Source organism: Narcine bancroftii, chromosome 9, assembly GCF_036971445.1.
Source record: "Narcine bancroftii isolate sNarBan1 chromosome 9, sNarBan1.hap1, whole genome shotgun sequence".
NCBI lineage: Eukaryota > Metazoa > Chordata > Chondrichthyes > Torpediniformes > Narcinidae > Narcine > Narcine bancroftii.
In genome coordinates this window covers 112,451,573-112,466,180 of record NC_091477.1, presented here as the reverse complement: position 1 = coordinate 112,466,180, position 14,608 = coordinate 112,451,573, and the positions used below count along the sequence as shown (strand labels likewise).

The following is a 14,608-nucleotide window of genomic DNA, read 5'->3' as shown; positions in this document are numbered from 1 at the left end:
TAGAATTCACACTGGTTTCATTACTTGCAACAACTTAAGATGCAGATTTGTTCAAATGATTGCAAAAGTTAGCTCTGGATTTGGGAAACAGCATTCAACTTGCAAGCTGAGCAATTTTTATAAGCAGTGACAATGTTCTGTACTTGCAAATTTTCTCACATCTATTATTCAATAAAAATCCACACACTATTTACATTATGCAGTATTGCCTTGGTTGCAGAGTTTCAGAAACATTTGTACCTGGGATGGGAGCTCTGTTTTGCAGCTATTGATTAAGTTTAAAATGAGTTTGGGATTAAAACCCTGACCTTTCGCAATTCCAATGACAACATTGTTTGAAGCACGTGGTGTCATTCTATATTTAAGTTACTTTAAAAATTTTAATTTCGAGGTGCAGCACAGTAATGCCCAAATACACCCAATTAACCTACCAACTTTGTCCATCTTTTGGACATGGGAGAAAACTGGAGCACCCATGCAGATAGGGAGAATGTACAAAACTCCTTGCAGAAAGCACCAGATTCAAACTTGGGTCGCTGATGTGTAATAACATTTCATGAACCACTATGCTACCATTTTTTTGGAATTTTTTTTCAGGAAAACCACATGATCTAATTTAATTGTTTCTTTATATGTCGGAGGATGGTCCAAGGTAATTTTATACTTTGAATATGTCTGATTGAAATGTAATATTTACTTGATTGTGGATGCTTGAAATACAGATGTTTTCATGAACAATTCAATAGCAGCAAAATCAACAAAAGCTTCCTTGCTGTGGTTCTAACTTTGAATCTAGATCCTTGACCAGATGAAATTCACCTCCACCTGCAGATATTCCACTATTGAGCAGCAGCATCTCCATCAAGTTCGGGCCCATCACCATCATGAATTCATTCACGAAATTGCTTGGCAATCGCACTCAAGAATTGTGCAAAAGTTTTTCTTGTATCCAGAAATTTTTCTGTTCATCACACATTACATTAATTCCTCACCTTGTTTGGATGTTTGAAACTTGATGAATAAGGGTGACAATGTCTTCATGTTACATCCACATTTTGAGAGTTTAAGATTGGATCTGTCACCAATATGTCATTAAATTCAATATTGCATAGCCTAATGATTCAGCACATGGTATGTTGTTGGTTATAATCTTTCTAGTCATATTGTTAGATTTCAGATTTATTGTCAGAGTATATGCATAACATCAGATAAAGAATCCTGAGATTCTGTATCCGAGGCAGTATTACCATTTATTGGTAGTGCATTAAAAAATGGACATATGTAAACAAATCAAGAAATGTAAACAAACTGCAATGCAGAGAGGAAAAAAGCAAAGTGCAAAAATAAGTGTCCTTAATGAACCCCTGATTGAGTTTATTGTTGAAGAGTCTGATGGTGGAGGGGTAGCAGCTGTTTCTGTATGTGGTGGTGCGAGTTGTGTGGCACCTAGACCTCTTTCCCGATGGTAAGTAAGAACAAAGCATATGCTGGGTGGTGTGGATCCTCGATGATTGCTGCTGCTCTTCCGATGGCAGCCCCTTTCCTGTAGATGTTCTCAATGGTGGGGAGGGTTTTGCATGTTACGTCCTGGGTTCTGCCCACTATCTTTTGCAGGGCTTTATGCTCAGGGGTATTGTGATGCAGCCAATCAATGCACTTTCCACCATACATCGATAGAAATTTGCCAGGGTTTCTGATGTCACTGTTATTAATGTCCCTCCTACAAAATAAAGTGCTTTGTGCTGATTGAATTGATTTTTAATTTGTCTGTTTTATTGTATAATGTTAGGTTTTTTATAGAAGAACCTCCAGGAGTGCAGAAGATTTATGGTGGGACAACTCCACCACCTACTAAAGTAGTTTACCTCGGTGCTGCTGAACAAAGCATGTGGGCAAGAGAAGTGAATAATATTACAGAATTGTAAGTACATACGAAATAAGCAACTTAATAAAATAAAGTTTAAAAAAAATAATTTTAAAAAATGGCAGTCCTGCTGGGTCGGCTGTAACATTGCTGCTGATGCCGATCTGGGAGAGCGGAACACAGCACTGCTCTGAAGGGTTCAACCATCTGTTGCTAATGCCGGAGGCACTGTATAGGCTTTAAACAGCCTGTTAAAGGAGCTGACGGTGTTTGTCAGTAAAATCCTGCAACTGCCCGAGATCGTGTTGCCTGTACTCGGCAGCAGCCGCACAGTTGCCAGCTCCAGGGGAGCTGTAGACTGGCATAGAGCAACAGAAACGGGGGGGGGGGACCCTCCCCCCACCATTGAGAAGGAGAAATAGAAGGTGACCACGGCAGCGAACCAGCGGGGCTCAGCGGTTAAGGGACCCACACAGGCTGCGGGCAACTTGCAAGGGACCAGGTATCGGAGCTGAGATTCAAAAGGGTGCTGAGGGCAAGAAGGGCTGGTGAAGGCTTCCTGATTATGTCAGAGGTTTTGGTTCTGGGGCTGCAGGAGCGCGGGAGGCAAATCCACCAACACTTTCTTTCTCTCTTACTGTAAGGGGCACCAGGCGATACTAATAACAAAAGAATAATATTGAAAGTCGTGATTTGTAGTTGCAAGCTAAACAGGAAAATGCACATGGATAAGTGAAATAAAATTTCCCCTCTTCTATTCATTGACATTTTTTAGCGTTCACTTTCTTCTACTAGTTTCAGGGTTGTTCTGTTACACTGAAAGTTTCTGAAATATGGGAAGCTGCAGTAATTTTTTACACTGCTTATATGGCCATGATAAGTAGCAAAATTAATTAGCTCCATAATAGGTTGGGACCACATAATGATCCTGATAACCTCTGTATGGGAATAGCTCCCTTTCTGGTTGTTGTATCATATGATGCAATTAGCAGTTCTCTCTCCCCTCTCACCTAATCTACGATATTCAAACCTTGACCCCCCTCCATCCTTTAAAACTACGGTCTTATCTCAAACTTCGTTGGGTGTATTATAGCCTCTTGGGTTCAATCTCTCTAATTGAGTTCAACCTATGCTAGAATGCTGAATCAGTTCCTTTCAAAGTCATTATCTTTCAATCTCATTCTCAATTGCAATGTCTCGATTTTAAAATGAGATTTTTTTTTGACATTCCTGTGTGGCCATACTCCACCACATCTGCAATCTTTCAGTAACTTGGAACTTCGAGCCCATGATTACTTAAAGTGGGAGAAAAGCATTTGGGAAGGTATTTTGAATCTCAAACCCCTGTATATGTGATGAAAGCACTCGGACTCACAAACTACCCACTCGTATGTCGTATTAGCCACCCTCTGCGGAAAAATCTGCAGTTCCTACATCTTCTGCAGGATCACCCATATAATTTACGGAGCCATGACCCTGCATGATAAATTCCACAAAAATTGAGAGGAGGCAAGCCATCCTCAATTTCAAGGAACTGCCTCACAAGAAGACGTCCATCTGTTCTAATGTTCTTGTGGTTTTGTTTCCACCACCAGGATTAGTTGTACGACAGCTATAGCCATTTATAAACATTTTTAAGGTTTTCTCTATTCATTTACAGAAATTGTTCCTAACTTTAGTGAACAAAAGACAAATTTGTTTGCTCTCAGTAAAATGGACTCTTTCCCCAGAAACAGCTGATAATGTTATGGCTGAACCTTTGCAGAGTTGGGACTGACCAAGGGATTTTCAGCAAATCTATCACTCCAGGGCCTGTTGTTGTTAAACTGAGAACTTTCTTGATAAATTACCACAATATCCACCACTAAGGTATGCACAAAATCCTTGATATCACAAGATCCCCAACATGTAGGAGCTGAAGTAGGCCCATTGGTCCATTGAGTCTACTCTACCATTCTAATCATTGGTGTTGCCTGCAAATATGGCATTTATTGCCCATCTGTAAATGCCTCTGAGCTAATTAATTTGCTAGGCTATTTTAGAGGGCATCTGGAGTGGATTGGGAGTTGTATTTGGGCCAGATTGAGGAAGGACTGAAGATATTTATCTGTGAAAGTGGTTTTAGTGAACCAAATGGGATTTTATGACAATGTGGTAGTTTTGAAAATTTCAATATCATAATTCATTTTTTTGTTCTGGAAATATTCTTAACATCATTTACATTCTTAAGCTGCAGGTAGAATTTGAGCTCTGTGTCTGGATCATTCGACCTGTCCTGTGGATCACTGTAAATTTAATCCTTTTTGCAGTACCCAGTGTTCACCTGATATTAATTCTGCAATACCACACTTCAATAATTGCTAAGACTCACTTGAGAAATTATGCTGTACTATATTTCATTAATGAACAATGTGCTTTTCCAAACAATTTTGTGTTTTCCTACACAATGGAATTAAGAGGAAAACGGATGATGAATAATTAGATGAAGACTTTGTTTAAAGCAAGTTTAAAAGCGTATGCCAAGACATTAATCCTTGATTAATGTCTTTTAAGACTTGCTGTAGATTTATTGATCATGGAGATTTGTGTATAAACAAACTACCAACAGCACTATGGGTGATTTATTTATTCTACTTTTTCACTGTATGGCCTTTTCCAATACTAGCTAATTTTATCTTCTAATTTTTAAAATTTTCACATTTTAAAAAAAATCTTTTCAGTTACCACAAAAGGAAAGGAATCCTTATCAATGAAACATCAGTGCTTGTGTATGCACAGCTCCTCACAGGTCATCGATATGTATTTGGTCAGAACGGTAAAGTTATTTTGGAGAAGGAATGGTCAAAGCAGATACTTCCATTTGCTCATCAAACTACTGTGATGGTAAGAGCTGAAAATAAAAACATTGTCATTATTTCAGAAATAACAACATATTTTAATTCTCTGCTTGGTTTTAATTTGTTTGAAGCATTTTTGGAATTAACTATCTGATAATGATCAAGTCCAACAATTTTAACCACAATATTTATTTTTCAGAACCTAAAATCATTTGATTCCAGTTTCTCTCTCTTCCACACGCTGGATGAACTCTTTCCACCCAGAATTAATGTTTTCATGATGGGAACTCCCTATTATGGCTGCATGGGAGAGGTTTGTTTGATTTTGCTTCAGAAGATTTAATATAATGTGGGTTTTGGGTAAGAGTGATTGTAATTTGGCCATGTTTCAGAAGTAAAATTGATCACTAATTGTTTTATTCAAGTGTAATTGTTAGGATATCGTTTCTGACATATCTCATTGGGCTTGCAATATAAATAACATCTACAGGGAAAAATAAAATCAGTTACATGGTTAATTAACAGACTTTGAACTTGTCTACAATAAAGGCTGAGTAGTACCAAAAATGTTTACTTTTGTAGGAAGGAGGATACATTTCATAACTGTTTCTGATCACTTACTTGGCAGATCATCGGGATACCTAATGAATTTGGGAAGAGGTCATAATTTGCAGTGATGTATCCTATTTAGAAATGGCTTAAAGATGTTTGTGTGAAACTGAAGGCTTTGTGGAGAATGTACTAATGTAGTCTATACCTGTGCTTCCAGTTCTTGGGAATGGGTTCCAACTATTGTTGAGCAATGTTCATTTGCAATATCTCTGCACATTATTTCTATTTGGAAAAATAGTACAACTTGGTCTTTGTACTAAACACATAGGATAATAACATTTGCATTGACTGACACTAAGGTGCACTTCTGACTTAAATGGAATCAAAATTGTTGTTGAAGTTTAATGTGCATACTTAGATCACATTTAACAATATCAAATGGGGTCAAATTTTCAAACAATTTGTAAGCTGGCAGCAAGGAAGAAAGACATGAAATATTTTAAATAAGCATCTAAACACTTCACAATGAATCATCAAGCCACTGTCTCACACATCTCTAACCTTATCTCCCTCCTACAGCATCCAACCTCATTGTTTCCTAACCCTGCACTACCCGCTTCCCAAGATCCACAAACCTAATTGTCCCAGTTGACTCATTGTTTCCAAGCTGGTACCTCGACTCCAATTTCACTCCCGTGGTCCAGTCCCTCCCTACCCACATCTGCGATACTGCACATTTCCTCCATCAACTTCCATTTCCCTCAATCACCTCATTTTCACAATAGATGTCGAATCTCTATACACCTCCATCCCTCATACCAAAGGTCTCAAAGCCCCTTATTTTTTTCTCAAAAATAGACCTAACCTGTCTCTCTTCAACAACACACTCCTCTGCTTGGCAATAGTTGATGTCACTCTCAATAACTTATCCTTTGACTCATACCACTTTCTCCAAGTCAAAGGGGTCGCCATAGGTACCCGCATTAATCCCAGCTATGTCTGCCTTTTTTAATTGGCTTTCTGGATCAATCCAAGCTACAAGCAAGGCTCCTCAACTCTTCCCCTGCTAACAACTCAGGAGGTGAAGGGGAGATTGGGGATAAATAAGATAGAAATAGGAGAATAAGGAAAATGTTGGATGTTGTAGGAATGTTGTCTTATAAAGAGTTGAAAATAAGAAAACAGAAATGGAAAAGGAGGAAAGGTAATGATGGAAAAACGGAAAGAGAAGATAAACAAAATATAAAAGGGCTACGCTGAACTATATGTCTTTAAATATTAATGGAATACATAACCAAATTAAAAGGAAGAAACTACTAAATTTAAATGAATAAATGTATTCCATTAGAAAAAATAACATATAGGTTAAAAAATAATATTGAAATATTCGAACAAGTATAGGAGCCTTACATTAAATACAATAGCGAAAACCTACCGGGGACAAACATTACCTAAGTTGATGGAAGGAGAAGGAAAGAAAAGAATGGACTCAGTAGAATTTCTGGTGTAATTTTGTTGAATGACAACATTGTCTGACTGGCTTAATGCAACCTAGATTGTATACCTAAAATGGATGAGGGGGGGGGTAGGGGGATGGTTTGGGAGGAAAGGGGGGGGGGGAGAAAAAGTCACTGTATATGTGTGAAAAAGAAATAGTGTATATCATGGCTAATGTGATTTATGGTGTGAAAAAGAAAAAATTAAAAAAAAAAACTCTTCCCCTGCTACATTATGACTACATTGGTGCTGCCTCATGCATCCATGACGAGCTTGTCAACACTATCCACTTTGCTGCTAACTTTCACCACAACCTGAAGTGCACTTGGGAGACAAACTCTCCACAGACGTTTTTTTAGCAAACCCACCAACTCGCACAATTAGTTCAATACCTCTTCACACTTTGTAAGGATTATATTCCTTTCTCTCAATTTCTCCCTCACATCTGCACCCATTTCAGATCATCCAAGATGTCCTTCTTCAAAAATTGTGGCTACCTTCTACCACCATCAACAACCCTTACTGCATCTCCTCCATTTCCTGTTCATCTGCCCAGGCCCCCTCCTGGCCCAACATGGGCAGGATTCCCCTGTCCTTGCATACCTCCCCACCTTCCTCTGCATTGAACATATTGTCCTCTGGAATTTCTGTCACCTACAAGGTGATCCCGCCACCAGACTCATCTTCCCCTCTCTGTCTTTGGTAGGGTCTGGTCCACTTACCCCTTCTTACCAATTACCCCCTTTCCACCAGTACCTGTGACAGCAGAAAGTATGCCCATACCTCCTCCCTCCATCATTTGGGGCCCCAAACCATCCTTCCAAATGAAGCAACATTTCACTTGTGAATTTTCAGGGGTCAATTCTGCAATTGGTGCTCCCGCGGTGGCCTTCTTAACATTGGAGGGACTAGTTGCAGACTGGAAGATCATTTCATTGAGCATCTTCGCTTTGTCCACTGCAATAACGGGGATCTTCCGATGGCCGCACCCCACTCCCATGCCAACATGGCCTCTTGCACTGCCAAACTGAGGCCACCTGCAAAATGGAAAAGTAATACCTCATGTTCCAGCTGGGCACTCTCCAAGCAGATGGTATTAGCATCGACGACCAGTCTTCCTCTCTTTTTCTCTTCACCCCTTCCGTCTCTACTTAGAGGTAACCCCTCCCCATCTTTTCTCAGCTTTTTTGGCTTGTGTCTCCCACCAATATCCACCAATGACCTCTTGCCTGTGCTCCTCCTTCTGCCTTTTCACCCACCATTGTAGTCATGTGCCTGTCTGACTTTTACTCATACTTTGACAAAGGGCTCAGGCCTTTATCAAAATGTACAACCATGGAACTTGCAGCACAGCACATTGGCCCTTCTAGTCTGCTGAACCATTTTTTTTCTGCCTCGTCCCACTGACCTGCATGCAGGCATTAGGCCTCCATACTTATCCCATCCACGTACCTGTCCAAATTCTTCTTAAATATTAAAATTGAGCATGCGTTCACCATTCCAGCTGGCAGCTCGTTCTACACTTTCACCCCTCTCTCTGTGTGAAGAAGTTCCCTCTCATGTTCCCCCGAAACTTTTCCCCTTCAACTCTTAACCCATGTCCTCTGGTTTGTATCTCACCTTCCCTCAGTGGAAAATACCTATCTACATTTAATCTGTCTATCTCCCTCTAAGTTTTAAATACTTGCTGAGTTTCTGCAGCATTTTTGTATAAACTATAATCATAGCGCCTGCAGTCTCCTTAGCCCTTTTCACATTGGCTAACCGGTAAATTGGCGGTTCAAAATGAACCGATTCAAAATAGCATTTTTTTCTGTTCACACTGGACCAATGTTAACTGGTTCTCTGTGCCCTTTCACACTCACTACCCGGCATCCCAGAGCAAGGTGGTGCCAATCCTCCAGCGGTGATGTCCTGCAACACCCCCATCCCTTTCACACTGGGCTAACCGGTACACCGTTTCAAAACGAATCGTCGATGATACACCCTCCCTAGGCAGTTCATCCCCGGGGCGATTTGATACCTGTGTGCCAGTTCACGAGTGTTCACACTGGCATGTTAACCAGTAGATTGGCAGTTAATTACTGGGTTAACATGCCAGTGTGAATCTGGGTCTTCTTTTACTCACAGTGATTTTAATTCAGTGGGTTGTTTGGGTGAAAAGACAGCTGCATTCAGTACAGCAATGTTAAGTGCAGTCAATTGTATCTTTTTTAATCTATTTTTAATGTTTCTTGCACAAGAATTGTATGTAGGATACTGGAAGAATTGTGTCTCTGACAGCACTCGGTGACTATGTTGAGACATGATTCAACCAATAGAACCAAATCATATTTTGGTTTGAACTTTTAAAAAAAAGTATTTGGGTCTCTGCTAATTTATTTGAACTGCAGAATTCTGCTTTTTGAACAGATTCAGTTGAAGCCCTACTCTAAAACTTTAATGTGTTTTCAAGGCATACATTTCTGTATTATTCTGTGGTACTGCTATATTGTCATACTTCTTATTAATGAACAAACTATTGATACTCTCATGTGCCAGGCGCACATATAAGGTCCACATCACTGTAGAGGAGAAAAGCCAGGAAGTTCTGGAGTACTTGTCAATCCATATTTTCCTACTGTTACGATCCCAAAGGACCGCAAAACACAACAACAATAGATATTCACCACGACAAGTAGCTACTTAAACAAAAGTTGTTTTTAATTATCTTTAAACATGAAAACAGAATCAAAGTTTAACTTATCTCTATTAACTTAACTAACCTAACTTAACCCCCTTCTAATTCTAAGCGCACATGTATGTAATATGTGTGTAAATTTAAGAAAGTTCTTTGGTTCATAGTTCAATCTCACTTCTCATTCTTCCAAGTTCACTGGTTGCAGGCAATTCTTATACTGTGCACAGAATTTAACATGTATAAAGTTCACCAGGCTTTGGTACTCGAAAGGTAAATGTTTACCACTCAAGAAGGTTCTTGTAGGTTTGCAGAAAAGTGTGTGTTATATATGTACCACCATTAGTCACCTCAATGTCTTGCTGATGAAACTTGCCCAATCAGGGTTCTCCAGATGATAACCTCTTTCTTTCAGGCTCCACAGAGTTCCTTTCTATTTCATTTATTCTAAGAGAAACATCAGACAGATAGCACATCCAGCCATCTGCCACTCTGGAGCTTCTTTTTCAGTTCCAACAAGCTTCTCCTGGCTGACACTGTTCAGTCTCTCTCTCTCTCTCTCTCTCTCTCTCTCTCTCTCTCTCTCTCTATCCAAGATTCCAACTGCCAGCCACATGTCCTTCTCTCTCTCTCTCTCTCTCTCTCTCTCTCTCTCTCTCTCTCTCTCTCTCTCTCTCTCTCACTTGATGACCTTTGAGTGAGCACTTTGCAGAGAAGTCAGAAATGTCCAACATAGATGACCTGACTCCTCCTAGACAATGGGCTATTCATTTCATGACATAATTTCAATTAGCACCTATTTGTGAAATGTGCATAGCAATCTCAATAGTTTCTGTAAAGTAATTGAATATGCATTCTTCAGTATTTCAAATAAGATCTGTTTTAAAGTATGTGTATGTGTGTAACCTACTCTAATTTTATCAATATTACATCACACTACCAAAATTGCTGAGGCAATCAGCTGTACTTCAGGAAGTTATTGAAAGTGTACTATTGTTGATGTTAAGATGAGAAAATGCAAGCTTTCTTCTTGGTCACTTTTGCCTCTTTTGGTCTGAAAGTTACTAAAATACTTTGTAACAAACGTGTTTGCATATATTGTTGCTGAAAACAATTGAAACTGTTATCTTAATAGGTTCAAGATTCTTCAGATGTTATCAAAGATGGGAGAATCCGTGTTGTCTTCAATGTTCCATGTGAACCTCAGTTAGATAGCATTATACAAAACCAGCATGTGAGTACGTGGTGTTTATTTACACATTCCTAATAAAGTGGAATTCCATCTTCTATTGTCATAGACCTCTTCAGGACATTGTATCACCATGGTATTGTGGATAATTTCTGGCAATCTTTAATATCCAGTGACAGCCAAACCACTCCTTGGTTTTCATCAGATGGAGTTATCTCACTGATAAGGCAAATGAAGACTGAATAGTAACAATACCATAATTTATGGGTAGGTGGCACTTGTTAGCTATATCTGTAGCAGTTCAGCTGGGAGAAGAAGAAACCTAATATCAAAACTCACTGCCTTGATGGAAATATCCAGAGAGATGCAAGGGAATGGGAGCATATTCCAAGAGAAATCTGGTGAGCAAAGGCACACTGATGTCAGTCTTGGAATCCTTCCAACATGGAAAAGCCCATTTCATAGGTTTTGGCAGAGAAAAGGGATTGTAGAGCATATTCAGACTTTCCAAGTGAAGCAACATTTCACTTGTGAATCTTCAGGGGTCATCAACTGCATCCAGTGCTCCTGTTGTGGTCTCCTCTACATCAGAGAAACTGGGCGCAGACTAGGAGATCACTTTGTTGACCACTTCATCTCTGTCCGTCACAACAACGTGGATCTCCCAATGGCCACCCACTTCATTTCCCTGTCCCATTCCCTTGCTGACATTTTGTCCATGGACTCATGCACTGCCTGACTTGAGACTACCTGCAAATTGGAGGAACATCACCTTATCTTCTGCCTGGGCACCCTCCAGCCAGAAGGCATTAACATCAACTTCTCCAGTTTCTGTTTTTAAAAAAAAATCTCCCGCTCTCTCTCTCTCTCTTCCCTTTTCCCTCTCTTTTTTTTCACAGAGCCAAAATCAATATATATATATATATATATATATATATATATATATGGTTATAATATGTATGTTTACACTATGATGCTACTGCAAAACACCAAACTTCATGACTTGTTCATGACAATAAGCCTGATTCTGAATTATCACCTCTCCTCTATTTATATCCAATTTGTTGGTCTGGACTCCTCCCCTGGCCAGTCTTCAGTCTTTATTCTAAAATTTTCCTATTCTTTGTCTATTCCTTAAAGAAGGGTTCAGACCCAAAATATTGGTAATATATTTTTACCTCTTATGGGTGCTGTGAGGCTGGCTGAGTTTTCCCAGCATTTCTGTGTGTGTTTACACTGTTTGACCTGCAAAGTTTCTCCAGCATTGTGTTTTTACTTCAATCATGATGCCTGCAGTCTTTCGTGTTTCAGTCTTTTAGTTTAGACTGACTAAGCTGTAACTGAATTTTACAATCAATTTGAAACAGTAGTGGTTCAATCTGCAGATAGTTGTAAATCTAAAGAAATTAGAAGTGTAAAGAATGGAAAATTAAAGCAAATATATAATACAGTATATTGAAAGTCAAAATGGTGCACAGACAGTAACTAGCATTTTCAAATATTTGAAGAAATGCAGTTTGTAGTGAAAATATATTTGTCAGGCACAGAAAAGAACCAGAAGGAAAAGTGGTCCATTTTGTCTAAGTAGACATTCAAGAAAATCTTAAGTCCATGGAAGAGGCATATACAATTGCCAGATTTAACAATAGGCTTTAGGATTGTGACTATTTTAGAACTCTGCAAAGGAAGCTACTATAAGTTGATAAAGGCAAGGAAAAAAAAAATTAGATTAAATTGAGTGGGGAGAAAAAGTCCAATGCTAGTACATCTTGTGAGGGCAATACAAATTAAACATTTCTAGTGAGGAGTAAATTGGCAATGGAAGTGAACAATTAGTTTGTGTGTCTCATCTTTGAAGGCACAAAAGTCCTGGCAGAAATGCAGGTAAACTAAGATTTTAAGCATGACTAATAAACATTCTCTAGGATTGACAATTCCAAAGACACACTATATCCATCTCCCCCCTGAATGTCTGACCTCTGGCTTTGACCCTTGATCCCTTTCTCTCACTTTCTTGCATCCACCTATCCTTGGGTTTCTTTCAAAACATCCACTGAGATAAGCTTCCACTTCTGCTCAGCCTTGCTTTTGGCAGGATCACTTGACTTCAGAGCTCATTTATAAACTTTGTCCAAACAATAATAAAAGCGCTAAATTACTGGTGAGCTGAGAGTTGACTTCCTTTTGAGGTCAAAGTACCACTTTACCAACCATGGCATAAAGCATCCCTCTTAAAATTGAGATTCAAGTCATAGTCATACATATCCTGTTCACAGTGTCATGCAGGTCATCGAACATCTGTCCACATTAATCCCATTTACCTGCGCGAGGTCTGTAGACCTGGAAATTTCTGTTGTCAGAATATACCCCTCAAGGGGTATTTTCCAAATTCTACCTGCCCTCTAGGTACAAAGATTTCTTCTCGGATTCCTTCTAAGCCCTGCACATTGAACTTGTGCTCTTGAGTTTTAGGCATCTCTGGTTTGGGGAAAAATTTCCTTCTGCATTCGTCAGATTGTCTTCAGCATCCTCTGCTCCAAGGAAAGAACCTCAGGCTCTTGTGTCTCCCTTATAAATGAACTTGGGCAAAATCCTGATAAATCTCCGTATGCTCTCTTTCATGTCCTTCCGACAGTGTTGCGACTAGAAGCTCATGCAATGTTCCTAACCTTTGAGATTTGTGGGCCATGACCTTGCAAGGTTCAACTGGATAGAAGTCAACCTGCATTTGCTCAACCCATCTTGCCACTGGATGAATATTATCTTGTATCTTTGAGACCTGTGAATTTACTTTCCATTCCTCTACATTCAGGATCTGAACATTATTCTAATGATTAATGGCTCAGGTATGAATGTTGGAGGTGTAGTTAGTAAATTCTGCAGGTATGAAATGGTATGGACCCCAACATTAATAGCTGTGATACATCATTGCTCAGAGGCTTCCTGTCGTAAAAGCAGTCTTGTAACATGCAACTGTACTTGGTTTAAGTTTTTGAGAGGCTGACGATAGAATTGAACATCTGCCTTCGACAGAAACTTCTGTCATGATGAAAGATGGATCATTAATGAAATAGTTGAGGATGGTTAGACCAATGACACTGGCCTGAGGAACACCTCAAGGGAATTAAGGAATAGCAATAAATTTTGAGCTTGCTTGTCGCACCTACATACTGTAAATAAATAAGAGGGGAACTTTGTGCAACTCTATTCCTATCTTGTTTGATCTGTAGCAGATTCTCCCCCTTTGTGTAGAGCCAAGAAAATTAGTTCCATTAAATATTAAGCCAGACTAGTCTTGTTCTGATCTCAAGTCATAGTCCTGATTTATCTATTTTTTCAATTGACACTTATTATTTCAAAACTTTAGTTAATAGACCGTAATAGTTACTTTATTTTGAATCTGCAAAACTTTTTGGGCAGTTACTGATTATGTGCAATTGTTTCAGAAATATTCTACAAAATATAACCCTGGCTATGTACTGGCCAGCCGCCTTGGAGTTACTGGTTATATTGTGTCAAGGTTAACAGGCAGTTTGTTTATTGGGCGAGGATCCAAGCAAAAGTAAGCACCCCTTTATTAATATTTCTGACATTTTCCTGGTGAATTTAGTTTTTTCTATTGCCACAAAGATAGTTGAATTAACTTTGATACAGCGAAAATATTCATGATAATTGCCTCTTTGTTCAGAGTTTTGTTTCATTTCTGCATACCAGTTTGAAGAATCTCCTTGAGCAGAATTGGTTAGATGCAGTGGGTGGATGGCAGGTTCAAGAGGAACTAAGTTTTAAACATTTTAAAACTCGTGTAAAATAAACAGGATTTTTAAAATGCTGATGTGTGCAAATGGTTAACGCTTCAAGGCCTTGGGACTGAACTCCAGATCAACTAAATTCATGTGTAGTGCGCTTATCCATGCTCTACTGATGAGTTCAACCAGGCCACCGGTTTCAATTTTACTAATTTGAGTTCCACTTCAATTTTTAATCACACT

General features: G+C 39.1%; 1 protein-coding gene across 6 annotated transcripts in view; it reads left to right on the top strand.

The window, feature by feature from the left end:
* Window positions 1-14,608, top strand: part of xrn1 (5'-3' exoribonuclease 1) — a 91,803-nt gene that overhangs the window by 34,375 nt on the left and 42,820 nt on the right. For all 6 annotated transcript variants that reach the window (XR_011344344.1, XM_069897359.1, XM_069897361.1 and 3 more), the window contains exons 19-23: window positions 1,790-1,921; window positions 4,585-4,747; window positions 4,901-5,014; window positions 10,563-10,661; window positions 14,063-14,178. Coding sequence is in view for 5 of the 6 variants with exons in the window: in XM_069897359.1 (XP_069753460.1) it covers window positions 1,790-1,921; window positions 4,585-4,747; window positions 4,901-5,014; window positions 10,563-10,661; window positions 14,063-14,178 (624 nt within the window). In the remaining variant the exon portion in view is untranslated. The remainder of the gene's footprint in view (window positions 1-1,789; window positions 1,922-4,584; window positions 4,748-4,900; window positions 5,015-10,562; window positions 10,662-14,062; window positions 14,179-14,608) is intronic.